The sequence below is a fragment of the Lithobates pipiens genome, unplaced genomic scaffold (genome assembly GCF_037356315.1).
Source record: "Lithobates pipiens isolate NorthernLeopardFrog02 unplaced genomic scaffold, aLitPip1_a1.2 Scaffold_10, whole genome shotgun sequence".
Lineage (NCBI taxonomy): Eukaryota > Metazoa > Chordata > Amphibia > Anura > Ranidae > Lithobates > Lithobates pipiens.
The window spans coordinates 2,964,657-2,990,455 of NW_027507686.1; the positions used below are offsets into that span (position 1 = coordinate 2,964,657).

Sequence of the window (25,799 nt, forward strand, 5' to 3'; positions counted from 1 at the left end):
GAGGAGAGAGACGGAAAGAGGTGCAGACTGTGCTCTTTCTGCCTCTCTTCATAAGCTTGCACATAATGGGGGGGGGGGGGGGCAGTTTGGCATCTTTTCCCCGGGCACTGGATGATCTTGTCCTGGCAATGAGTGGAAGTAGGGTTCAACCACCCTTGCAAAGGTCTACACTGCTATTTGGGGCACCTGAACAGAACATGAAGTTATGTGTCTTTATGTATGTGTAATACCAAGCTCAGTTCCTAGAACCACTGCACTATATGGAATGAAGAAGCAAACCACAAATACATTCTTCCAGAAGCACATTTGTGAGGTCAGGCACTGATGTTGGACGAGAAGACCTGGCTCGCAGTCTCCGCTCTAATTCATCAAAAAAGATGTTCTGTTGGGCTGAAGTCAGGACTCTGTGCAGGCCAGTCAAGTTTATCCACCCCAAACTCGCTCATTCATGTCTTTATGGACCTTGCTTTGTGCACTTGTATAAATCATTTGGTGGAGGGGGGATTATGGTGAGGTGGGGGGGGGGGGAGATTATGGTGTTGGGGGGAGGGGGATTATGGTGTGTGGGGGGAGGGGGGGATTATGGTATGGGGGAGGGGGGATTATGGTGTGGGGTTTGGTCTTCAGGGGTTGGGTTTGGCCCCTTAGTTCCAGTGAAGGGAACTCTTAAGGCGTCAGCATACCAAGACATTTTGGACAATTTCATGATCCCAACTTTGTGGGAACAATTTGGGGTGACGGCCCCTTCCTGTTCCAACATGACTGCCCCACCAGAGCTCAAAGCAAGGTCCATAAAGACATGGAGGAGCGAGTTTGGGGTGGAGGAAATTGACTTGTGCGCTTTGTTTTGTTCTGAATCGAAATTCGGACTAAATTACCGTTATTCAGAGATTTGGATGTATCCGAATTTCTGAGTTACAATAGTAACTCACCCAGTAGGAGGGCAATGCTGCTCATGATGATGATGATGAGGGCGGTTAGGCTGACGCCAACCCTGAGCTGGGTACAGGGGGCACTCACCCAGTAGGAGAGCAATGCTGCTCATGATGATGAGGGCGGTTAGGCTGATGCCGGCCCTGAGCTGGGTACTGGGGGCACTCACCATGTAGGAGGGCAATGCTGCTCATGATGATGATGAGGGTGGTTAGGCTGACGCCAGCCCTGAGCTGGGTACAAGGGGCACTCACCCAGTAGGAGAGCAATGCTGCTCATGATGATGAGGGCGGTTAGGCTGATGCCGGCCCTGAGCTGGGTACTGGGGGACACTCACCATGTAGGAGGGCAATGCTGCTCATGATGATGATGAGGGTGGTTAGGCTGACGCCAGCCCTGAGCTGGGTACAAGGGGCACTCACCCAGTAGGAGAGCAATGCTGCTCATGATGATGAGGGCGGTTAGGCTGATGCCGGCCCTGAGCTGGGTACTGGGGGACACTCACCATGTAGGAGGGCAATGCTGCTCATGATGATGATGAGGGTGGTTAGGCTGATGCCAGCCCTGAGCTGGGTACAAGGGGCACTCACCCAGTAGGAGGGCAATGCTGCTCATGATGATGATGAGGGTGGTTAGGCTGATGCCGGCCCTGAGCTGGGTACTGGGGGCACTCACCATGTAGGAGGGCAATGCTGCTCATGATGATGATGAGGGCGGTTAGGCTGATGCCAGCCCTGAGCTGGGTACAGGGGACACTCACCCAGTAGGAGGGCAATGCTGCTCATGATGATGATGAGGGCGGTTAGGCTGATGCCAGCCCTGAGCTGGGTACAGGGGGCAATCACCCAGTAGGAGGGCAATGCTGCTCATGATGATGATGAGGGCGGTTAGGCTGATGCCAGCCCTGAGCTGGGTACAGGGGGCACTCACCCAGTAGGAGAGCAATGCTGCTCATGATGATGAGGGCGGTTAGGCTGATGCCGGCCCTGAGCTGGGTACTGGGGGCACTCACCATGTAGGAGGGCAATGCTGCTCATGATGATGATGAGGGTGGTTAGGCTGATGCCAGCCCTGAGCTGGGTACAAGGGGCACTCACCCAGTAGGAGGGCAATGCTGCTCATGATGATGATGAGGGTGGTTAGGCTGATGCTGGCCCTGAGCTGGGTAATGGGGGCACTCACCATGTAGGAGGGCAATGCTGCTCATGATGATGATGAGGGTGGTTAGGCTGATGCCGGCCCTGAGCTGGGTACAGGGGACACTCACCCAGTAGGAGGGCAATGCTGCTCATGATGATGATGAGGGCGGTTAGGCTGATGCCAGCCCTGAGCTGGGTACAGGGGGCAATCACCCAGTAGGAGGGCAATGCTGCTCATGATGATGATGAGGGCGGTTAGGCTGATGCCAGCCCTGAGCTGGGTACAGGGGACACTCACCCAGTAGGAGGGCAATGCTGCTCACGATGATGATGAGGGCGGTTAGGCTGAAGCCAGCCCTGAGCTGGGTACAGGGGGCAATCACCCAGTAGGAGGGCAATGCTGCTCACGATGATGATGAGGGCGGTTAGGCTGATGCCAGCCCTGAGCTGGGTACAGGGGGCAATCACCCAGTAGGAGGGCAATGCTGCTCATGATGATGATGAGGGCGATTAGGCTGATGCCAGCCCTGAGCTGGGTACAGGGGGCAATCACCCAGTAGGAGGGCAATGCTGCTCATGATGATGATGAGGACAGTTAGGCTGATGCCAGCCCTGAGCTGGGTACAGGGGGCAATCACCCAGTAGGAGGGCAATGCTGCTCATGATGATGATGAGGGCGGTTAGGCTGATGCCAGCCCTGAGCTGGGTACAGAGGGAACTCACCCAGTAGGAGGGCAATGCTGCTCATGATGATGATGAGGGCGGTTAGGCTGATGCCAGCCCTGAGCTGGGTACAGAGGGAACTCACCCAGTAGGAGGGCAATGCTGCTCATGATGATGATGAGGGCGGTTAGGCTGAGGCCGGCTCCTGAGCTGAAGAGAGAGGCTGCACTGCCACTACAGATGCCGACCGCGTCACACTGGCACACGGTCACGTTCAGCACATAGAGCTGTGCCAGGGGTGGATCTCCAGAGTCTGACACCAACAAAGGCAGCGGGTGAAGGCCGGGCTCCACCTCGGTCAGAAGCTCCAGCATGGCGTGGGTACCTGGAGAGGAGAGATCAGAATCAGTACCAGCGCCCGCCTGTCTGCAGTCCTCATCTCCTGATTTATGAGGACACCAGTCATGGCATTTAGTTCTTTATGTCTTCCTGTCCTGGTGACACCAGAAGCCTCGTTTCTTGCAGTGGTGTCACCAGTACAGGAAGTAAGGGGGAAATCTCCCCAGTGAGAACAACAAAAATAAAAAAATCACAGAAATTTTGACTGAACATTCATACAAAGTTTTTTTGTGGGGTTCAACATTAAAGTGTTTGTAAACCCTCCATATCCCCAGTGTAGTGACCGGCTTCAGGTGATACACAGAGATGAAACAAATCCTCCTACATAGAGTTGTACCTGTTTATCTGCCGTTTTATCTTCTCTACATCTGTTCAAAGTGCTGAATTTACAAAACTTGTCTGAGAGTTCAGAAAAAAAGGGGGAGGGGAGGTGACGTTACACTCTACAGAGCTCAGTGAGAGCTGATTGGGGGAGGGAAGGGACCCCCCCCCTTTTACACAGCACACAGGAACAGACCCCAAGGCTGTCAATCACAGACCGTGTGCTGGAACTCCCTCCCCTGTCACCTTCTTATCTCTTGGTGTCAGGAAAACTTGTCAGAAGTGACTCATGCAGATAGCAGAGGAAGGAGGCAGCAGACAGAAATGACACTCAGTGCTCTGGAATGAGATAAGCACACACTATAGAGGGATAGGCTTTGTTCAGATTTCATGTCTGAGGTTTACAACCACTTTAATCCCGTTTCTGCTTTTGTGAAAAAAATCTAAAAAAGAAATCCCCACATTGCTTTGCGTATATTTCGAGTCCCTTTTCCGGCTCGCTCACCATTGAGGTCGCTGACACTCCAGTTCAGGGTCCACGCCCTGGAGGACTCATCCAGCTGGTAGTGGAAGGGGTGGGCCTGGGGTGGCAGGTCTTCATCGGTGGCGCTCAGTAGGACGCCCCGGCCCAGACGCGGGTCACTGCACAGCTCCACGGAAAGCTGCTGTAACACCGGAGCGTGGTCATTCAGCTCCACCACCTCCACCGAGAGCGTCCCCGTGGCACTTAGCGGGGGTGCGGCTGTGAGAAATAAACAGTACAGAGTGTAAGTGGCATCTTTGTGGAGATGTAAAGTATTTATCACCCCCAACAATCAACTTCTATAAGTGGCTCCATTGTGTTCTGATAAATATCCCATTAGAAGCATTCGCTTAGATCTGTTTAGTAAATAAATTGGGGTGATCCTGACAGAAATCTTGTGAGCTGCTAACCTTCCTGTGCTGCACATATCACTACTGTCTGTGGACTATAAAACACCTCCTTCCCTGTGCTACAGAGAAGAGACGAAGGTGCTCTGTAATGCTGCTTGTCTTCTGGTGCTGCGGGGGTCTCCAAACTTTCTAAACAAAGGGCCAGTTTAGGATAGGCCAGATTGTGACCAATGGGAGTAAACAATTCCCCAGCATTGGTGTCAGTGGGAGGAATAGTGCCCCATCATTAGTGTCAGTGGAAGGAATAGTGCCCCGTCAATGGGAGGAATAGTGCCCCATCATTGGCATCAGTGGGAGGAATAGTGTCCCATCATTAGTGTCAGTGGAAGGAATAGTGCCCCGTCATTGGCCTCAGTGGGAGGAATAGTGCCCCATCATTAGTGTCAGTGGAAGGAATAGTGCCCCGTCAATGGGAGGAATAGTGCCCCATCATTGGCATCAGTGGGAGGAATAGTGCCCCATCATTGGCATCAGTGGGAGAAATAGTGTCCCATCATTGGTGTCAGTGGGAGGTATAGTGCCCCATCATTGGCGTCAGTGGGAGGAATAGTGTCCCATCATTGGTGTCAGTGGGAGGAATAGTGCCCCATCATTGGTGTCAGTGGGAGGAATAGTGCCCCATCATTGGTGTCAGTGAGGGGAATAGTGCCCCATCATTGGCGTCAGTGGGAGGAATAGTGTCCCATCATTGGCGTCAGTGGGAGGAATAGTGCCCCATCATTGGCATCAGTGGGAGGAATAGTGCCCCATCATTGGCATCAGTGGGAGGAATAGTGTCCCATCATTGGTGTCAGTGGGGGGTATAGTGCCCCATCATTGGCGTCAGTGGGAGGAATAGTGTCCCATCATTGGTGTCAGTGGGAGGTATAGTGCCCCATCATTGGCGTCAGTGGGAGGAATAGTGTCCCAACATTGGTGTCAGTGGGAGGAATAGTGCCCCATCATTGGTGTCAGTGGGGGGAATAGTACCCCATCATTGGTGTCAGTGGGAGGAATAGTGTCCCAACATTGGTGTCAGTGGGAGGAATAGTGCCCCATCATTGGTGTCAGTGGGAGGAATAGTACCCCATCATTGGTGTCAGTGGGGGGAATAGTGCTCCATCATTGGTGTCAGTGGGAGGAATAGTACCCCATCATTGGTGTCAGTGGGAAGAATAGTGCCCCATTATTGATGTCAGTGGGAGGAATAGTGCCCCATCATTGGTGTCAGTGGGAGGAATAGTGTCCCATCATTGGTGTCAGTGGGAGGTATAGTGCCCCATCATTGGTGTCAGTGGGAAGAATAGTGCCCCATTATTGATGTCAGTGGGAGGAATAGTGTCCCATCATTGGTGTCAGTGGGAGGAATAGTGTCCCATCATTGGTGTCAGTGGGAGGAATAGTGTCCCATCATTGGTGTCAGTGGGAGGAATAGTGCCCCATCATTGTTATCAGTGGGAGGAATAGTGCCCCATCATTGGTGTCAGTGGGAGGAATAGTGCCCCATCATTGGTATCAGTGGGAGGAATAGTGCCCCATCATTGGTATCAGTGGGAGGAATAGCGCCCCATCATTGGTATCGATGGGTGGAATTGTGCCCCATCATTTAGGATTTCTCACCATTGTCGGTGGCTCTGATCAGCGCCGTGTACCACCCCCCCTGCAGGAAGGGGGATTTCGGGTCCATGGTGAAGGTGGTCCAAATCTTTCCAGTCTGTGAATCCAAGAGCAGCCAATTTGCCGGGTCGGAGACCAGAGAGTACCTGGAGGAGGAGGAGGAGGAGATGGTGATTTATGATTGGACGGATCTGTAATATCAGACATTTCACAGTTCCAGGAATTTATCTTCACCACAAATGTGCGTTTAGCCGCCTAAAACAACAATCTGCACCAATCACCATGCAGCGTGGACAGAGGATCTGCCATATTAGGAAGGTTGCTCCTATATTTGGATTATAAATGACTTTGCAGATCTTTGCTGTGAATTGCTGGTAACTAAAGTACACAATGCGATCCATCAGGGCGTTGCAGTAACACGTTTTAGCCTGCGTTGGGCCTCGTTCACACGTGGGCGTATCGATGTGCACACCCATGGGAGGCTTTGCCCACACAGGATGCACAGCTGTTCCGTACAATTGTGCAAAGTGAATGTGAATGGGAGCGGTGTTATAATTATCAATCAGCTGCTGCACCTGCAGGGCTCTAATGAGGGAAGTGGCAGGGTCTGCATCCCTTGAGACGTGATTTCCCTTTGGGAGTGTCTCACCAAAAATGACGTTTGTGTTTTCCGGGGGGGATGCCCAAAATCAGAACTTGTATCTAGATATGTGCATGACGAAAAAAAAAAAAAACTTGTTTTGTTTTGCTTCGTTAATCTAGTTATTTCATTTCGTTCAATTCGGTTTATTCTTTCTATTGGTATTCAGAATTTACCGATTATTTTCGATTCAAAGCGTTCAAAATCAATACAAATACGTTCAAATTGGACAAAACGAACATTTTTAGATGTGATTTCCCTTTGGGGGTATCTCACCTAAAAAAAAAAAAAAACACATTTCTGTTGCAGAGGATGCCCAAAATCTGACACCTGCGCAAGGTCCACCTTTGCCCACAGATTTTGGGCATCCCTTGCAACAGAAATTTAATTTTTGGTGAGATGCTCCCAAAGGAGTATCTCGCCAATATCTGCTGATCCATATGCGACGCCCAGTGTCACCGAAACCAGACCGCGCGCATTTTAGGGACACGCACCCAACACCCGCATGGATGATAAATTGGGTGGCTGTGTCCGGATTGGCTTTTGATTGGGTCTCCGCTACGGTAACCTGGAAGCGATAACCTGACATCACATCCTGTTTACCCCGGATGTCCACGGCGCCATTTAATAAAAATAAAAAAAAACACAGATCTTGGTATTTTTAATGCTTTTAAGGGCAGAGGAGGGATTTGGGGGTCTTTAAGACCTCACATCTCTTCACAAAGAGGACCTGTCACTGTCTATTACTGTCACAAAGATGTTTACACTCCTTGTGACGGCAATAAAAGGGATTTAAAAAAAAAAGAAAATGTAAAGCAACAGTTTAAAAAAATAAATAAAAAATTAATAATGTAAAAAAAAAAAAAAAAAAATGTATCACCTTTGCCTAGGCGTGCGCAATTTTAAAGCATGACGTGTTTGGTATCTATTTACTCGTCGTAACATCATCTTTTATATTTTACAAAACAATTGGGTTATATATAAAATGATATATAAAATTGCAACATCCACCCACTTATTCTCTAGGGCCTCTGCTTTAAAAAAATAAAAATATCGAATGTTTTCGGGTTCCAAGTCATTTTTTTTTAGCAAAAAATACCGATTGTTACATGTAAACAAAAAGTGCCAAGAAAAGGCAGTCTGGTGATTTCATATAAATATCTTCTGATATCACTCTTTTCACAGCCATATCCCAGTTTTCAATTAATCTGTTTCAGCATTGGAAAGCAATTAACTGCCATATTGGAAAAGGCCTGGGCCCCAAAAGTTGCCATTGGAAAGCCATTACTTGCCATATTGGAAAAGAGCCGGGCCCCAAAGTTGCCATTGGAAAGCCATTACTTGCCAGATTGGAAAAGGCCCGGGCCCCAAAAGTTGCCATTGGAAAGCCATTACTTGCCATATTGGAAAAGAGCCGGGCCCCAAAGTTGCCATTGGAAAGCCATTACTTGCCAGATTGGAAAAGGCCTGGGCCCCAAAGTTGCCATTGGAAAGCCATTACTTGCCAGATTGGAAAAGGCCCGGGCCCCAAAGTTGCCATTGGAAAGCCATTACTTGCCAGATTGGAAAAGGCCCGGGCCCCAAAGTTGCCATTGGAAAGCCATTACTTGCCATATTGGAAAAGGCCCGGGCCCCAAAGTTGTCATTGGAAAGCCATTACTTGCCATATTGGAAAAGGCCCGGGCCCCAAAGTTGCCATTGGAAAGCCATTACTTGCCATATTGGAAAAGACCGGGCCCCAAAGTTGCCATTGGAAAGCCATTACTTGCCATATTGGAAAAGGCCCGGGCCTCAAAGTTGCCATTGGAAAGCCATTACTTGCCATATTGGAAAAGACCGGGCCCCAAAGTTGCCATTGGAAAGCCATTACTTGCCATATTGGAAAAGGCCCGGGCCCCAAAGTTGCCATTGGAAAGCCATTACTTGCCATATTGGAAAAGCCCGGGCCCCAAAGTTGTCATTGGAAAGCCTTTAACTGCCATTGCTAAGCTCAGACATTAATAATGGATCTATGGTGCCAACATCACAGCATGTGGTCTCACCGGATGTCCTGGGCCAGACCACTGTCCGGATCCACAGCGGCGTACACCGCGACATCACTCCCCGGGGGGCTCCCCTCTTTCACTCTCGCCATCATGGGATTTTCCAGGAAGACGGGGGGCTCATTTAAATTCTTCACGATGACAGTGACGCCCGCTTTGGAGCGGGAAGTGCGGGGAACGGAAGGAAGGAGCTGGGCCTCGTTCTGGACGGACACGGTCAGGTTATACATGGCCGTCCCCTCGTGATCTAGAGGCTGCAGAATACAAGAGAGAGAGACATTTACTCAGCTTTGTGATACCATTGGCTATATTATAATACAGTGCGAAAAAAAAAACACCCCTGGAAAACATGACTAGTAAGAGACTTGTGAAGCTCCTGCTGCAATACTCACCTCCTATCCAGTGCTGTGCTCCGCGGACTTACCACTCAGAGATCCGGCACTGGCACGGTTTCCTTTCGAGGTTGGAGGACGTCTCGTGTCTTTCCAGCTGCTTCCCCCAGACAGTTGTACTGACAGTAGAAGGAAGCAGAGAATGGCGCTGACGTCATCACGTCATAGGTTCATGTTACAGGAGGCGGTGTCAGTTACTTGTACTTACCATCCTTGTGATCCACCTTCTACAAAGGTAAGTATTGGAAAAATATATATATAATTGCTATGGCTGATGATCAGGGCCATCTCTAATATTGATTGGACCCTTGGCAAAACTTTTCAATTAAAAGTTGAATTTGAAAAAAAGAAATAAAAGAAATAAATAAAAGATGAATAAAAAAAAAAGTTGAATTAAAAAAAAAAACATTTAAAATTAAAAGTTTAATTTGAAAAAAAAAAGAAATAAATAAAAGATGAATTAAAAAAAAAAAAAGTTGAATAAAAAAAAAAACATTTAAAATTAAAAGTTTAATTTGGAAAAAAAAAAAAAAGTTTAATTTGGAAAGAAAATGAAATAAAAATCTGGACCTGTTACTCTGCTCATTATACGCAATCTACGGGTTCATGTTAAAACAATAAAGTAGAACTCCAGCCAAAACCTTTTTTTTTTTTTTTTTGGTTTTGGATAGAGTGGGGAGGAGTTAAACATCTGCCCCTTTCTAGAACTTTTCCAGTAACTTTCATAACATTTGTATTAATAACAAGGACACTCGGGGGTGATGTTGGCAATGGAGAAAGCAATAAAAACCCGACACAGGTCCTAACCCTTCCCCACTCCAATCTCATTAATGTTATTAAAGTGGAACCTTCAGTCATTTTTTTCATCTTTCCATCTATTAAATCTTCTCCCCTTGTTGTTGTTGTTGTTGTTTTAACTTTGGATAGTAAAACATTTTTTTCTGCCAGTAAATCCCTTCTACAGCCCACTTCCTGTTTCTTGTCTGGTCATTAGCCTAGGCTTATGACATCATGCACAGCTCTCTCTCTCTCTCAAGAAGGGAGGGGGGTGAGTCATAAGAGGGCCAATGAGAGCTGTCGAGCTGGAGGTGTGTTTGTGTAAATCCAGGAAGTGAACAGGCAGCAGCTTCAGCTGCCCACAGTTAAAATGGCTGCAGCCAGACTCAGCGGAGGGAGATTTCTGCAGCATATTTGGCAAGGACAGAATCCCAGTATATATAAAATATGCAAAGTGGTTGGAGGGAAGCTTCAGAATGGCAAAGATGTTTTTATTACAAATTATGCAGGTTCCTCTTTAACTGCTTCCCAAGCAGCCGTCATTATTAGGGTTGCCACCTGTCCAGGATTCACCCGGACAGTCAGGGTTTTGAATTATGTGTCCAGGTTTCAGGCAGACTGAAACCTGGACATGTTGTTCAGACCAGGCAGTGGCTGCTCAAGTAACCAAGATAGTCACATCTGTTGCCACTCGGGAGCTGCAGGCGGCTGTCTTGGGGCAAGTTCGGCATCACTGGGTGGCAGGGTGATGTCAGAAAGAGCAATTTGGCCACACCCACCGTTTGCTGCGGCACGCTATGCACACCACATTACTACTCTCCTTGGGGCACCCAAGGGTGTCCCAGGCCGCTGAAGTGTTCGGGTTTGGCTCGAAGAAATGGTGGCAACCCTAGTCATTATACAGTGGCAGGTTGGCACCCCTGCGCGAATCGCCATTGGTGTACAGTGGCTACGCCGGAGCCGATGCCCGTGCACAGAGGCCGCAATGTCATCTGACGACCCGCGATCGCTCCGCAGAGAGACAGAATGGGGATCTATCAATGTAAACAAACAGATCCCCGTTCTGTCAGGGGAGTAGAGAGAGATCTGCTGTTCCTAGTGATCAGGAAGAACAATCGGTCTCCTGCTCCGGTCAGTCCCCTCCCCCAACAGTTAGAAACACCTCCCTAGGGAACACATTTAACCCCTTGATTGCCCTCTAGTGTTTACCCCTTCCCTGCCAGTGTCAAGTACACAGTAATCAGTGGCTATTTTTAGCACTGATCGCTGTATAAATGTCACTGGTCCCAAAAAAAGTGTCAAAAGTGTCTGATCTGTCTGCCGCAATGTCGCAGTCCCGCTAAAAGAACCGCTGATCACCACCATTACTAGTAAAAAATAGAACAATTATAATAAAAATGCCATAAATCGATCCCCTATTTTGTAGACGCTATAACGTTTGCGCAAACCAATCAATATACGCTTATTGTGATTTTTTTTGGTTTTTTTACCAAAAATATGTAAAAGAATACATATCGGCCTAAACTGAGGAAGAAATTAGTTTTTTTTTTCATTTTTATTTTGGATATTTATTATAGCAAAAAGTGAAAAATATCGTTTTTTTTTAATTGTTGCTCTTTTTCTGTTTATAGCGCAAAAAATAAAAACCGCAGAGGTGATCAAATACCACCAAAAGAAAATCTCTATCCGTGAGGGGAAAAAGGACATCAATTTTGTTTGTGTACAACGCCGCACGACCGCGCAATTGTCAGTTAAAGCGATGCAGTGCCGAATCACAAAAAATGGCCCCGGTCAGGAAGTTTGGGGGGGGGGGGGGGGATCCTTTCCAGTGCTGAAATGGTTACCTCACTTTATAAATAAAAATCATTTATCTGCTTCCCCAAACCTGGAAGAATACATTGAGGATAACTCCATCTTTTACACCATGTCAGGTGTTACACCTGTATGTATTTAGCACGTATATATATATATATAACATGGTGCCAGGAGGACCCCCCCCCCCCCCCCGAAATCACACTTCCCGTGACAGTGTACAGGGTTCTTCTTCTCCCGCAGCAGCTGTCACGTTTCTGAGTGGCGGGGCCGTGTGCACAGAAATCTGTGAATGAATGATCTACAAGTTCATCTGCCACCACCCTCGGCACGGACAGTCTGCAGAGCCTGGCATTGCACCTGTGAGCCACTGAGTGCGGGTGCAATGCTTTGCTCCTGTGCAAATAAAGCATTCAATTTACCTTTTTTTTTTTTTTTCATGCAAAGTCTTTATTCTTTTTTTTGAAGGTGGAGTTTGCCTTTAGTAATGTCTCTTTTCTGCTACAACATGAACCCTCAGCCCTGTACAGAGGCAGGAAATGGCGCCATCTACTGCTTGTTTTTAGGTACTGCGTCAAATTGCAGAATGCAGAATTCAGAGATGGTAAAAGCAGCTGTCTCTGTGTGTCTCCATGGATATTACATGTGTGTGGAGGATGGATTTTTACATATGTCTGTCAGGGCATAACATTTTGCATCTGTGTAATGTGGTGGGCGGAATGGAGATATTCTTCATCAAGTGTGGCACACGTTGTAGAAGTTCCCACGCCCCCCCCCCCCCCCCAACCACTTTTTAACCACTTCAATACAGGGCACTTTCGCCCCCTTCCTTCCCAGCCCAATTTTCAGCTTTCAGCGCTCTAGCGCTTTCAGTGACAATTGCGCGGTCGTGCTACACTGTACCCAAATAAAATTTTTATCATTTTGTTCGCACAAATAGAGCTTTATTTTGGTGGTATTTATTCACGACTCCGTTTTTTATTTTTTGCGATATAAGCGCAAAAAAGCGGAAATTTGGAAAAAAAAAACAATATTTTCTTTTTTCTATTTTAAAAGAAATCCAATAAAATCAAATTTTGTCATAAATTTAAGCCAAAATGTATTCTGCTACATGTTTTTGGTAAAAAAAATTCCGTTAAGTGTATAATAATTGGTTTGTGTGATCACGGACATATTTACGCAAATGATCATGTACATATGTGTGCAGATAATCATTGGGACATGTGATTTTGGTGGGACATATGTGGGGGACATGTTTTTATTATTAGGGACATGTGTTTTTATTATTTGGGGACATGTATGTTTTGGGGACATTGTGTTTATACTGTGTGGTGTGTTTACTGTGTGGTGATTTGTGTATTACACTAGACTGGTGATCAGTGAGTAAAAAGCTGTAAAAAGCAGCTCATACTCACTGATCATCAGCCGGCTGCAGCGATCCGCTCTCCTCTCCTCAGCGATGACTTCTGTGTGAGGAGAGGAGGAGCCGATTGCCTAGCAACCGGCTGTTTGTTTACATCACATGACGGCCGTGATTGGACACGGCCATCATGTGATCAGGAGGGCCAATCACAGAGCCCTCCTGCCGATCTGAGATGCGCCGTGTCCGGGTGACACGGGCGCATCGGGATCGCGCTGCTGCGCGGGCACGCGTGCGCGCGATCCCGCTCCTCCTGATGGACGTTCCTGAATGTCCTATCAGGAGTAGACGGCTCCCACCCGGCCGTATATGTGCATTGGCCGGGTGGGAAGTGGTTAACAACTAATTTCCATCCGAACTTCAGACATACAGATCACCATGCGGCTGGAATGTATCTAAGTAAATGGTCTTATCCGCCAAGAGATTTGTCTGGTAGACAAGACAGCCGGGAGGGTGACGCCACTTTCTCAGTTATCGTTACAGAGGTAAGTAAACCGACATTTATGGCTGTGTGTTGAGTTATTTTGAGGGGACAGGAAATTTACACTGTTATACAAGCTGTACACTCACTACTTTACATTGTAGACAAGTGTCATTTCTTCAGTGTTGTCACATGAAAAGAGAGGAGAAAAGATTTGCTGTCCCCTCAAATTGTCTAAACCACTGGCAACAAAAGTCAGTACACCCCTAAGTGAAAATCTCCAAATTGGGGCCCAATTAGCCATTTTCCCTCCCCCCGGTGTCATGTGACTCGTTAGTGTTACAAGGTCTCAGGTGTGAATGGGGAGCAGGTGTGTTAAATTTGGTGTTATCGCTCTCACTCTCTCATACTGGTCACTGGAAGTACAACATGGCACCTCATGGCGAAGAACTCTCTGAGGATCTGAAAAAAAGAATTGTTGCTCTACATAAAGATGGCCTAGGCCAGTGATGGTGAACCTTGGCACCCCAGATGTTTTGGAACTACATTTCCCATGATGCTCATGCACTCTGCAGTGTAGTTGAGTGTCATGGGAAATGTAGTTCCAAAACATTTGGAGTGCTGAGGTTTACCATCACTGGCCTAGGTCATCTTTATGTAGAGCAACAATTCTTCGCCATGAGGTGCCATGTTGAACTTCCAAAATATTTTCTAGAAAATGATATTAAAGCGCTCTTGCTGCTAAACCTCCCCCCAAGTACCCCCGGCCCGGCCTGCTAATGACAATACAGAACACACAACCTATAATGATAACGGACCCTGAACCCCCCCCCCTCCCCCCCTCCCCCCCCATGTATGGTCCAATGTAAGTTTGGATGATGCGATTACCTTGACGACAGACAGGATCCCCTCATTGGTCTGGGGGTCTGTATGAATTGCAAAAGCACCCTGGGGGTCCCCAGCAGTGATAGAGAATTGCACCAGCCAGTTGGGGGAGCCGCGGAGGTCTCGGTCTGTGACGCTCACTCTGCCGATATCCACACCGCTGGTCTGTTCAGGAACCTCCAGGAGGAACTGCAAAACACAATGAAGAGCAAAAAGGAAATGAGACGGGAAAACTACAAATATAAAAAAAAAAAAAAAGAGACTTCCATTGCTGTCTGTATACAAAAAAAAGAAAACAAAAATCGCTGCGGCGCTCAAAATATTGGCGCGCGGTTGGCAGGGAAGACGCTCTCTGCAAATCCCACCAAGACGCTCTCTGCAAATCCCACCAAGACGCTCTCTGCTTATCCCACCAAGACGCTCTCTGCAAATCCCACCAAGACGCTCTCTGCAAATCCCACCAAGACGCTCTCTGCTAATCCCACCAAGACACTCTCTGCCAATCCCACCAAGACACTCTCTGCCAATCCCACCAAGACGCTCTCTGCAAATCCCACCAAGACGCTCTCTGCTAATCCCACCAAGACACTCTCTGCCAATCCCACCAAGACACTCTCTGCTAATCCCACCAAGACACTCTCTGCCAATCCCACCAAGACGCTCTCTGCTAATCCCACCAAGACGCTCTCTGCAAATCCCACCAAGACGCTCTCTGCTTATCCCACCAAGACGCTCTCTGCAAATCCCACCAAGACGCTCTCTGCAAATCCCACCAAGACGCTCTCTGCTAATCCCACCAAGACACTCTCTGCCAATCCCACCAAGACACTCTCTGCTAATCCCACCAAGACACTCTCTGCCAATCCCACCAAGACACTCTCTGCCAATCCCACCAAGACGCTCTCTGCTAATCCCACCAAGACGTTCTCTGCCAATCCCACCAAGACACTCTCTGCCAATCCCACCAAGACACTCTCTGCCAATCCCACCAAGACGCTCTCTGCTAATCCCACCAAGACGCTCTCTGCCAATCCCACCAAGACGCTCTCTGCCAATCCCACCAAGATGCTCTCTGCTAATCCCACCAAGACGCTCTCTGTTAATCCCACCAAGACACTCTCTGCCAATCCCACCAAGACACTCTCTGCCAATCCCACCAAGACGCTCTCTGCCAATCCCACCAAGATGCTCTCTGCTAATCCCACCAAGACGCTCTCTGCTAATCCCATCAAGACGCTCTCTGCTAATCCCACCAAGACGCTCTCTGCTAATCCCACCAAGACGCTCTCTGCTAATCCCATCAAGACGCTCTCTGCCAATCCCACCAAGACGCTCTCTGCTAATCCCATCAAGACGCTCTCTGCTAATCCCACCAAGACGCTCTCTGCTAATCCCATCAAGACGCTCTCTGCCAATCCCACCAAGACGCTCTCTGCTAATCCCACCAAGACGCTCTCTGCCAATCCCACCAAGACGCTCTCTGCCAATCCCACCAAGACACTCTCTGCCAATCCCACCAAGATGCTCTCTGCTAATCCCACCAAGACGCTCTCTGCTAATCCCATCAAGACGCTCTCTGCCAAGACGCTCTCTGCCAATCCCACCAAGACGCTCTCTGCCAATCCCACCAAGACGCTCTCTGCCAATCCCACCAAGACACTCTCTGCCAATCCCACCAAGATGCTCTCTGCTAATCCCACCAAGATGCTCTCTGCTAATCCCATCAAGACGCTCTCTGCCAATCCCACCAAGACACTCTCTGCCAATCCCACCAAGATGCTCTCTGCTAATCCCACCAAGACGCTCTCTGTTAATCCCACCAAGACACTCTCTGCCAATCCCACCAAGACACTCTCTGCCAATCCCACCAAGACGCTCTCTGCCAATCCCACCAAGATGCTCTCTGCTAATCCCACCAAGACGCTCTCTGCTAATCCCATCAAGACGCTCTCTGCTAATCCCACCAAGACGCTCTCTGCTAATCCCACCAAGACGCTCTCTGCTAATCCCATCAAGACGCTCTCTGCCAATCCCACCAAGACGCTCTCTGCTAATCCCATCAAGACGCTCTCTGCTAATCCCACCAAGACGCTCTCTGCTAATCCCATCAAGACGCTCTCTGCCAATCCCACCAAGACGCTCTCTGCTAATCCCACCAAGACGCTCTCTGCCAATCCCACCAAGACGCTCTCTGCCAATCCCACCAAGACACTCTCTGCCAATCCCACCAAGATGCTCTCTGCTAATCCCACCAAGACGCTCTCTGCTAATCCCATCAAGACGCTCTCTGCCAAGACGCTCTCTGCCAATCCCACCAAGACGCTCTCTGCCAATCCCACCAAGATGCTCTCTGCCAATCCCACCAAGACGCTCTCTGCCAATCCCACCAAGATGCTCTCTGCTAATCCCACCAAGACGCTCTCTGCTAATCCCATCAAGACGCTCTCTGCTAATCCCACCAAGACGCTCTCTGCTAATCCCATCAAGACGCTCTCTGCCAATCCCACCAAGACGCTCTCTGCCAATCCCACCAAGACGCTCTCTGCCAAGACGCTCTCTGCCAATCCCACCAAGACGCTCTCTGCCAATCCCACCAAGACGCTCTCTGCCAATCCCACCAAGACACTCTCTGCCAATCCCACCAAGATGCTCTCTGCTAATCCCACCAAGATGCTCTCTGCTAATCCCATCAAGACGCTCTCTGCCAATCCCACCAAGACGCTCTCTGCTATTCCCACCAAGACGCTCTCTGCCAAGATGCTCTCTGCCAATCCCACCAAGACGCTCTCTGCCAATCCCACCAAGACGCTCTCTGCCAATCTCACCAAGACGCTCTCTGCCAATCCCACCAAGACACTCTCTGCCAATCCCACCAAGATGCTCTCTGCTAATCCCACCAAGACGCTCTCTGCCAATCCCACCAAGACGCTCTCTGTCAATCCCACCAAGACGCTCTCTACCAATCCCACCAAGACACTCTCTGCCAATCCCACCAAGACGCTCTCTGCCAATCCCACCAAGACACTCTCTGCCAATCCCACCAAGACGCTCTCTGCCAATCCCACCAAGACGCTCTCTGCTAATCCCACCAAGACGCTCTCTGCCAATCCCACCAAGACGCTCTCTGCCAATCCCACCAAGACGCTCTCTACCAATCCCACCAAGACGCTCTCTGCCAATCCCACCAAGACGCTCTCTGCTAATCCCACCACCGCATCGGCTGTGCTGCCACTCAGGTCAGGGGGAACCCAGAAGAAAATATGAAGACAGGAGGGCACACCAGCCTTGCCCATCACCTTTATAACATTAAAATGTATTTATGGGTAAAAGTATAATACTCACAAATGAGTAATGAAATAAAGCAGATACAAAAGTCCATCAAATGCATCATCCAAAGAGCTCTGAAGAAGAGGGGATAGGCCTTCGAAACGCGTCAGACTTTTTTGGACTCTCATTCCTTTCCAGTTTACTGGGCAGCAGATCGTTTTGGATGATGCATTTGATGGACTTTTGTATCTGATTTTTTTTTTACTCGTTTGTAAGTATAATACTTTTACCCATAAATACATTTTAATGTTGTAAAAGGTAATGAGCAAGGCTGGTGCGCCCTCCCCTGTTTTCTGATTCTCTTTTATTATTGCTGTCCGTATGTCTTTCTTTACTTTGTTTGGAAAGTCAGAGTGGAACTCCTGATTTGTGGATCTGCTCCAGATCAGCACCTTAGAAGCGACTGAAACCATTGGATCAGGAGTGACAGCCAAGCAAGTAGCATTTTCAAAAGGAGGGGTCATGAATAGCAGCCTCCATATTTCTCCAGGAACTGCTGACAAAAGTAGACCTGCTACACTTTAATGATAATACAAAATATCTAAAGATAAAACCGTTTTTTTTTGTTTGTTTACATTTCGGATACAGCAGGGAACGGTAAGAAGGCTTATTTTTCCTCCATTGAGGAGATTTCTCTTCACTTCCTGTCCTTGGGGACACAACAGGAAGTGGGGGAAAAATCACTCCACAGCTAGACAGACCGTTGTCACCCGGACCGATTTCCTTTCTCTTTTGGTGACCGCCATTTGCCATCAGTTTCTGCCCCCCGGTGTCACCAGGACAAAGCGAGAGTGTAAATCTCCCCACCAGGAAGAATGTTATCACTGCCGCGTTCTATCCACTAGATACACTTCAATTTAAAAGCAGAACTCTGGGCAAAAACAACAAGAAAACAATGGAAGCCCCATTAATGATAAAACACCCAGAGCAGATTTTGTTGAAATATTCATATTCAATGCAGTTTTCCCCCATCATACTTTTTTTCTGCCGCTCTGTCAGGGACGTGCTGGCCATAGTGCAGCCAAAGCTCCTAGGCAGAGGCAAATACGCATGCGCAAAACAGGTGAATGCATATGCGCATGCGCTGGCACCAAATGGCCTATACAAGGACAGCAGCTCCACTAGTGCAGTGCTGTTTGATCCTGTATCTGCATCTGATTACCTGTTTTTGACCCGGCTTCCTTGACTACGCTTGATATCCTGCTGCCAACCTCTGCCTGTCTACTGACCAATCTCTGCTTACCGTTTATGCCATATCTGATTATCTGTGATTGACCCGGCTTGTCTGTCCCTGCTCCAGTCTTGCTCCATCCAGTACCTGGTGACGCTGTCCTGCATCCGCTGTGCATCCGCTCCTGCTGCTGCCACCACCACCACCTGCTGCTCACCACCCGGCCTGGTCATCTCTGCCTTCAACAAGAGATTCTGCAGGCACTCCGACCTCCCTGCACTCTCGCGGCCCACCATCGCAACTCCAGTGGTCCCTGAGCCAGGGCTGTAAGAGAGGTCTCCTTCTACACGATAGGGCTCTGTTACAAGGTATGTGACGCACTCAGTGCCCCCAGTGTGATGGACCGCACCGCCTGGGTGCCAAGGTACAGTTTCCTCCACTCTGGAACCAGGACCCGGGTATTATAGCTGAGCACCCAAGAACTAGATGATACTAGCTTAGGTGCAAACTGGAACTCTCTTTTTTTGAAAATCCACACAGAATACTTATATATAGCACACAAAATCAGATAAGAGCCTGACTGCATTATCTTAAACAATGCAAACTGTAAACAGTAATATCATCAGCACATCTAATGAACAGCAAGCAGCTAACAGTTAGCTAATTAAACAGTGATCTAATTAACAGTAAGCCAATCAACAGCTTTGATTTGTCAGAGAGACCACCCCACACAGTCCGGCGACCCACCCCAGACAGTCCAGCAACCCACTCCAGACAGTCCAGCAACCCACTCCAGACAGTCCAGCAACCCACTCCAGACGGTTTAGCAACCCACTCCAGACAGTCCGGCAACCAACTCCAGACAGTCCGGCAACCCACCCCAGACAGTCCGGCAACCCACCCCAGACAGTCCGGCAACCCACCCCAGATAGTCCGGTAACCCACCCCAGACAGTCCGGCAACCCACCCCAGATAGTCCGGTAACCCACCCCAGACAGTCTGGCAACTCACTCCAAACAGTCCGGCAACCCACTCCAGACAGTCCGGCAACCCACTCCAGACAGTCCGGCAACCCACTCCAGACAGTCCGGCAACCCACTCCAGACAGTCCGTCAACCCACTCCAGACAGTCTGGCAACCCACCCCAGACAGTTCGGCATTCCACTCCAGACAGTTCGGCAACCCACCCCAGACAGTTCGGCAATCCACTCCAGACAGTTCGGCAACCCACCCCAGACAGTCTGGCAACCCATCTCAGACAGTCTGGCAACCCATCCCAGACAGTCTGGCAACCCATCCCAGACAGTCCGGCAACCCACTCCAGACAGTCCAGCAACCCACTCCAGACAGTCTGGCAACCCACCCCAGACAGTTCGGCAATCCACTCCAGACAGTTCGGCAACCCACCCCAGACAGTCTGGCAACCCATCTCAGACAGTCTGGCAACCCATCCCAGACAGTCTGGCAACCCATCCCAGACAGTCCGGCAACCCACTCCAGACAGTCCAGCAACCCACTCCAGACAGTCCGTCAACCCACTCCAGACAGTCTGGCAACCCACCCCAGACAGTCCGGCAACCCACCCCAGACAGTTCGGCAATCCACTCCAGACAGTTCGGCAACCCACCCCAGACAGTCTGGCAACCCATCTCAGACAGTCTGGCAACCCATCCCAGACAGTCCGGCAACCCACTCCAGACAGTCCAGCAACCCACTCCAGACAGTCCGTCAACCCACTCCAGACAGTCTGGCAACCCACCCCAGACAGTCTGGCAACCCACCCCAGACAGTTCGGCAATCCACTCCAGACAGTTCGGCAACCCACCCCAGACAGTTCGGCAATCCACTCCAGACAGTTCGGCAACCCACCCCAGACAGTCTGGCAACCCATCCCAGACAGTCTGGCAACCCATCCCAGACAGTCCGGCAACCCATCCCAGACAGTCCAGCAACCCACCCCACACAGCCCGGCAACCCACTCCAGACAGTCCGGCAACCCACTTCAGACCATCTGGCAACCCACCCCAGACAGTCTGGCAAACCACCCCAGACAGTCCGGTATCCTATCCCAGGCAGTCCGGCAACCCATCCCAGACAGTCCGGCAACCCACCCCAGACAGTCTGTCAACAAGCCATTAGAAAAGTCCTCTCTAAAAGCCCCTGTCCTGGTTGGGTCTGTCACAGCCAGCATAATTTAAGTCACTTCCTCTGAGCCCGGATGTGCCTTACCTCACTCTGTGTGAACTCTGGAGCGTTGTCATTGAGATCTCCTATAGAAATGACAACTCTGGCACTGTTGGCGAGCCCTTCCCCCATCATATCGGCCACCTGGACAGTAAGGTTGTACGATCCCACCGACTGCAGAGACAAAGAGAGGAATTCATTTCTATAGGGCCAACATATTCCATGGAGAGTACAGAGCAATCTGCAGCCATCTAATGTTCCTAATACAACTAGAAATATTAATCAGTTCACCGACCTGTATATATGTGTTTGGAACTAAAGGAGGATCCCGCAAAAACACAGGAAGCTGCCCATTAAAACCAGAGTACCAGCACAGCATAGCCAATCCCTGGCTAATCCCCATGTCTTATGTAGGCAATGAGCTCAGTGAGGCAATAGTGGTGCGCTATATGAGGAACTAAATTGTGTGCACAGGGTGTGCTGGGTGTGCCTGGGCACACCCTAATCACCCCATGTGATGTAGATTCCCCCTGTAGTGATGGCCGAACGGTTCGCCCGGCGGTCGTTTCGCGGCGAATTTCCGACTTTCGCCGTCCGCGGGTTCGAACGCCTTTTTCCGTCGTTCGCCCCGGCGGACTTACGTGTTTAATGTATACAAGAACTTTAACCTTTCGTGACACGTTTATCATGTGTTACAGGACAACCAATTGAGACATGACAGCTCATGGACACTTGGACATTCCCCCTAACCTATAAATACACCCGATCCGGTGGCCATTTTACATTCTTTCTTCTGTCACTGTAGGGAAAGGATCCTGTGTGGAGTAGGGACAGAGAAAACGCTAGCTATTTGGTACACAAAAGTTCTTTTCAGGACTGGTATAGGTGTTAGGTCAGCAGCCTGAGTTTCTTTTGTCAGTTTAGATAAAGGGACAGAGCGCTGTATGCTGCTATTTTAGGGACAGCTCAGCCAGATTAGTCTTTCTTCATCATCATCATCATCATCATCATTAGCTGTTACTATCAGGTCCACAAAAGAGCTGTTCCAGCTAATCGTTCCAGCCTACTCTTTTTTGCCAATTTGTATAGGGACAGGCAGGAAGCAGTGTGTCAGGCAGTGAGGATAATTTTAAAGACTTGCTGTTACTATTAGTTCCACAAAGGTTCTTTTCAGGACTGGTATCAGTGGTACGGTAATAGGCTTGTACACGTATAATATTCTTTCTTCCAAATATAGAAAGAATATTATACTTGACTGCTGCCCTTCTGCTGCAGTCTGCTAATCATTCACAACTCACTTGTTCCACAAAGCTCTTTATCAGGACTGGTAACTTGGTCTGTCTAGGGTGCTACGGTACATAGGCTTGGGTGCGGTACAGTCTGCTGTTCTGTAAGGACCGCTATCGGTCCACAATACATAGGGTTGCCGTGCACTACTGCTGACCGCTGCCCTATACTGCAGCAGTCCTTCATTGGTATAGGGACTGACGTACAGTCTGCTAATCACTAACACACAACCTGCTTGGTCCACAAAAGTTCTTATAAGGACTGGTAACTTGGTATAGGGTGCTACGGTACATAGGCCTGAGTGCGTTACAGTCTGCTGTTCTGTAAGGACCGCTATCGGTCCACAATACATAGGGTTGCCGTGCACTACTGCTGACCGCTGCCCTATACTGCAGCAGTCCTTCAGCGGTATAGGGACTGACGCACAGTCTGCTAAACACTAACACACAACCTGCTTGGTCCACAAAAGTTTTTATAAGGACTGGTAACTTGGTATAGGGTGCTACGGTACATAGGCCTGAGTGCAGTACAGTCTGCTGTTCTGTAAGGACCGCTATCGGTCCACAATACATAGGGTTGCCGTGCACTACTGCTGACCGCTGCCCTATACTGCAGCAGTCCTTCATTGGTATAGGGACTGACGTACAGTCTGCTAATCACTAACACACAACCTGCTTGGTCCACAAAAGTTCTTATAAGGACTGGTAACTTGGTATAGGGTGCTACGGTACATAGGCCTGAGTGCGTTACAGTCTGCTGTTCTGTAAGGACCGCTATCGGTCCACAATACATAGGGTTGCCGTGCACTACTGCTGACCGCTGCCCTATACTGCAGCAGTCCTTCATTGGTATAGGGACTGACGTACAGTCTGCTAATCACTAACACACAACCTGCTTGTTCCACAAAAGTTCTTATAAGGACTGGTAACTTGGTATAGGGTGCTACGGTACATAGGCCTGAGTGCGTTACAGTCTGCTGTTCTGTAAGGACCGCTATCGGTCCACAATACATAGGGTTGCCGTGCACTACTGCTGACCGCTGCCCTATACTGCAGCAGTCCTTCATTGGTATAGGGACTGACGTACAGTCTGCTAATCACTAACACACAACCTGCTTGGTCCACAAAAGTTCTTATAAGGACTGGTAACTTGGTATAGGGTGCTACGGTACATAGGCCTGAGTGCGTTACAGTCTGCTGTTCTGTAAGGACCGCTATCGGTCCACAATACATAGGGTTGCCGTGCACTACTGCTGACCGCTGCCCTATACTGCAGCAGTCCTTCAGCGGTATAGGGACTGACGCACAGTCTGCTAAACACTAACACACAACCTGCTTGGTCCACAAAAGTTTTTATAAGGACTGGTAACTTGGTATAGGGTGCTACGGTACATAGGCCTGAGTGCGTTACAGTCTGCTGTTCTGTAAGGACCGCTATCGGTCCACAATAGATAGGGTTGACGTGCACCACTGCTGACCGCTGCCCTATACTGCAGCAGTCCTTCAGCGGTATAGGGACTGACGTACAGTCTGCTAAACACTAATACACAACCTGCTTGGTCCACAAAAGTTCTTATAAGGACTGGTAACTTGGTATAGGGTGCTACGGTACATAGGCTTGAGTGCGGTACAGTCTGCTGTTCTGTAAGGACCGCTATCGGTCCACAATAGATAGGGTTGACGTGCACCACTGCTGACCGCTGCCCTATACTGCAGCAGTCCTTCAGCGGTATAGGGACTGACGCACAGTCTGCTAAACACTAACACACAACCTGCTTGGTCCACAAAAGTTTTTATAAGGACTGGTAACTTGGTATAGGGTGCTACGGTACATAGGCCTGAGTGCGTTACAGTCTGCTGTTCTGTAAGGACCGCTATCGGTCCACAATACATAGGGTTGCCGTGCACTACTGCTGACCGCTGCCCTATACTGCAGCAGTCCTTCATTGGTATAGGGACTGACGTACAGTCTGCTAATCACTAACACACAACCTGCTTGGTCCACAAAAGTTCTTATAAGGACTGGTAACTTGGTATAGGGTGCTACGGTACATAGGCCTGAGTGCGTTACAGTCTGCTGTTCTGTAAGGACCGCTATCGGTCCACAATACATAGGGTTGCCGTGCACTACTGCTGACCGCTGCCCTATACTGCAGCAGTCCTTCAGCGGTATAGGGACTGACGCACAGTCTGCTAAACACTAACACACAACCTGCTTGGTCCACAAAAGTTTTTATAAGGACTGGTAACTTGGTATAGGGTGCTACGGTACATAGGCCTGAGTGCAGTACAGTCTGCTGTTCTGTAAGGACCGCTATCGGTCCACAATACATAGGGTTGCCGTGCACTACTGCTGACCGCTGCCCTATACTGCAGCAGTCCTTCATTGGTATAGGGACTGACGTACAGTCTGCTAATCACTAACACACAACCTGCTTGTTCCACAAAAGTTCTTATAAGGACTGGTAACTTGGTATAGGGTGCTACGGTACATAGGCTTGAGTGCGGTACAGTCTGCTGTTCTGTAAGGACCGCTATCGGTCCACAATAGATAGGGTTGACGTGCACCACTGCTGACCGCTGCCCTATACTGCAGCAGTCCTTCAGCGGTATAGGGACTGACGTACAGTCTGCTAAACACTAATACACAACCTGCTTGGTCCACAAAAGTTCTTATAAGGACTGGTAACTTGGTATAGGGTGCTACGGTACATAGGCTTGAGTGCGGTACAGTCTGCTGTTCTGTAAGGACCGCTATCGGTCCACAATAGATAGGGTTGACGTGCACCACTGCTGACCGCTGCCCTATACTGCAGCAGTCCTTCAGCGGTATAGGGACTGACGCACAGTCTGCTAAACACTAACACACAACCTGCTTGGTCCACAAAAGTTTTTATAAGGACTGGTAACTTGGTATAGGGTGCTACGGTACATAGGCCTGAGTGCGTTACAGTCTGCTGTTCTGTAAGGACCGCTATCGGTCCACAATACATAGGGTTGCCGTGCACTACTGCTGACCGCTGCCCTATACTGCAGCAGTCCTTCATTGGTATAGGGACTGACGTACAGTCTGCTAATCACTAACACACAACCTGCTTGGTCCACAAAAGTTCTTATAAGGACTGGTAACTTGGTATAGGGTGCTACGGTACATAGGCCTGAGTGCGTTACAGTCTGCTGTTCTGTAAGGACCGCTATCGGTCCACAATACATAGGGTTGCCGTGCACTACTGCTGACCGCTGCCCTATACTGCAGCAGTCCTTCAGCGGTATAGGGACTGACGCACAGTCTGCTAAACACTAACACACAACCTGCTTGGTCCACAAAAGTTCTTATAAGGACTGGTAACTTGGTATAGGGTGCTACGGTACATAGGCTTGAGTGCGGTACAGTCTGCTGTTCTGTAAGGACCGCTATCGGTCCACAATAGATAGGGTTGACGTGCACCACTGCTGAC

At 49.1% G+C, this 25,799-nt stretch overlaps 1 protein-coding gene across 1 annotated transcript in view; it reads right to left on the minus strand.

The window, feature by feature from the left end:
- Positions 1-25,799, minus strand: part of CDH15 (cadherin 15) — an 87,838-nt gene that overhangs the window by 11,583 nt on the left and 50,456 nt on the right. The window contains exons 6-11 of the mRNA XM_077451053.1: positions 21,101-21,229; positions 14,377-14,562; positions 8,667-8,920; positions 5,988-6,130; positions 3,961-4,197; positions 2,881-3,120 (exon numbers count right to left, since the gene is read on the minus strand). Coding sequence (XP_077307179.1) covers positions 2,881-3,120; positions 3,961-4,197; positions 5,988-6,130; positions 8,667-8,920; positions 14,377-14,562; positions 21,101-21,229 — 1,189 coding nt within the window. The remainder of the gene's footprint in view (positions 1-2,880; positions 3,121-3,960; positions 4,198-5,987; positions 6,131-8,666; positions 8,921-14,376; positions 14,563-21,100; positions 21,230-25,799) is intronic.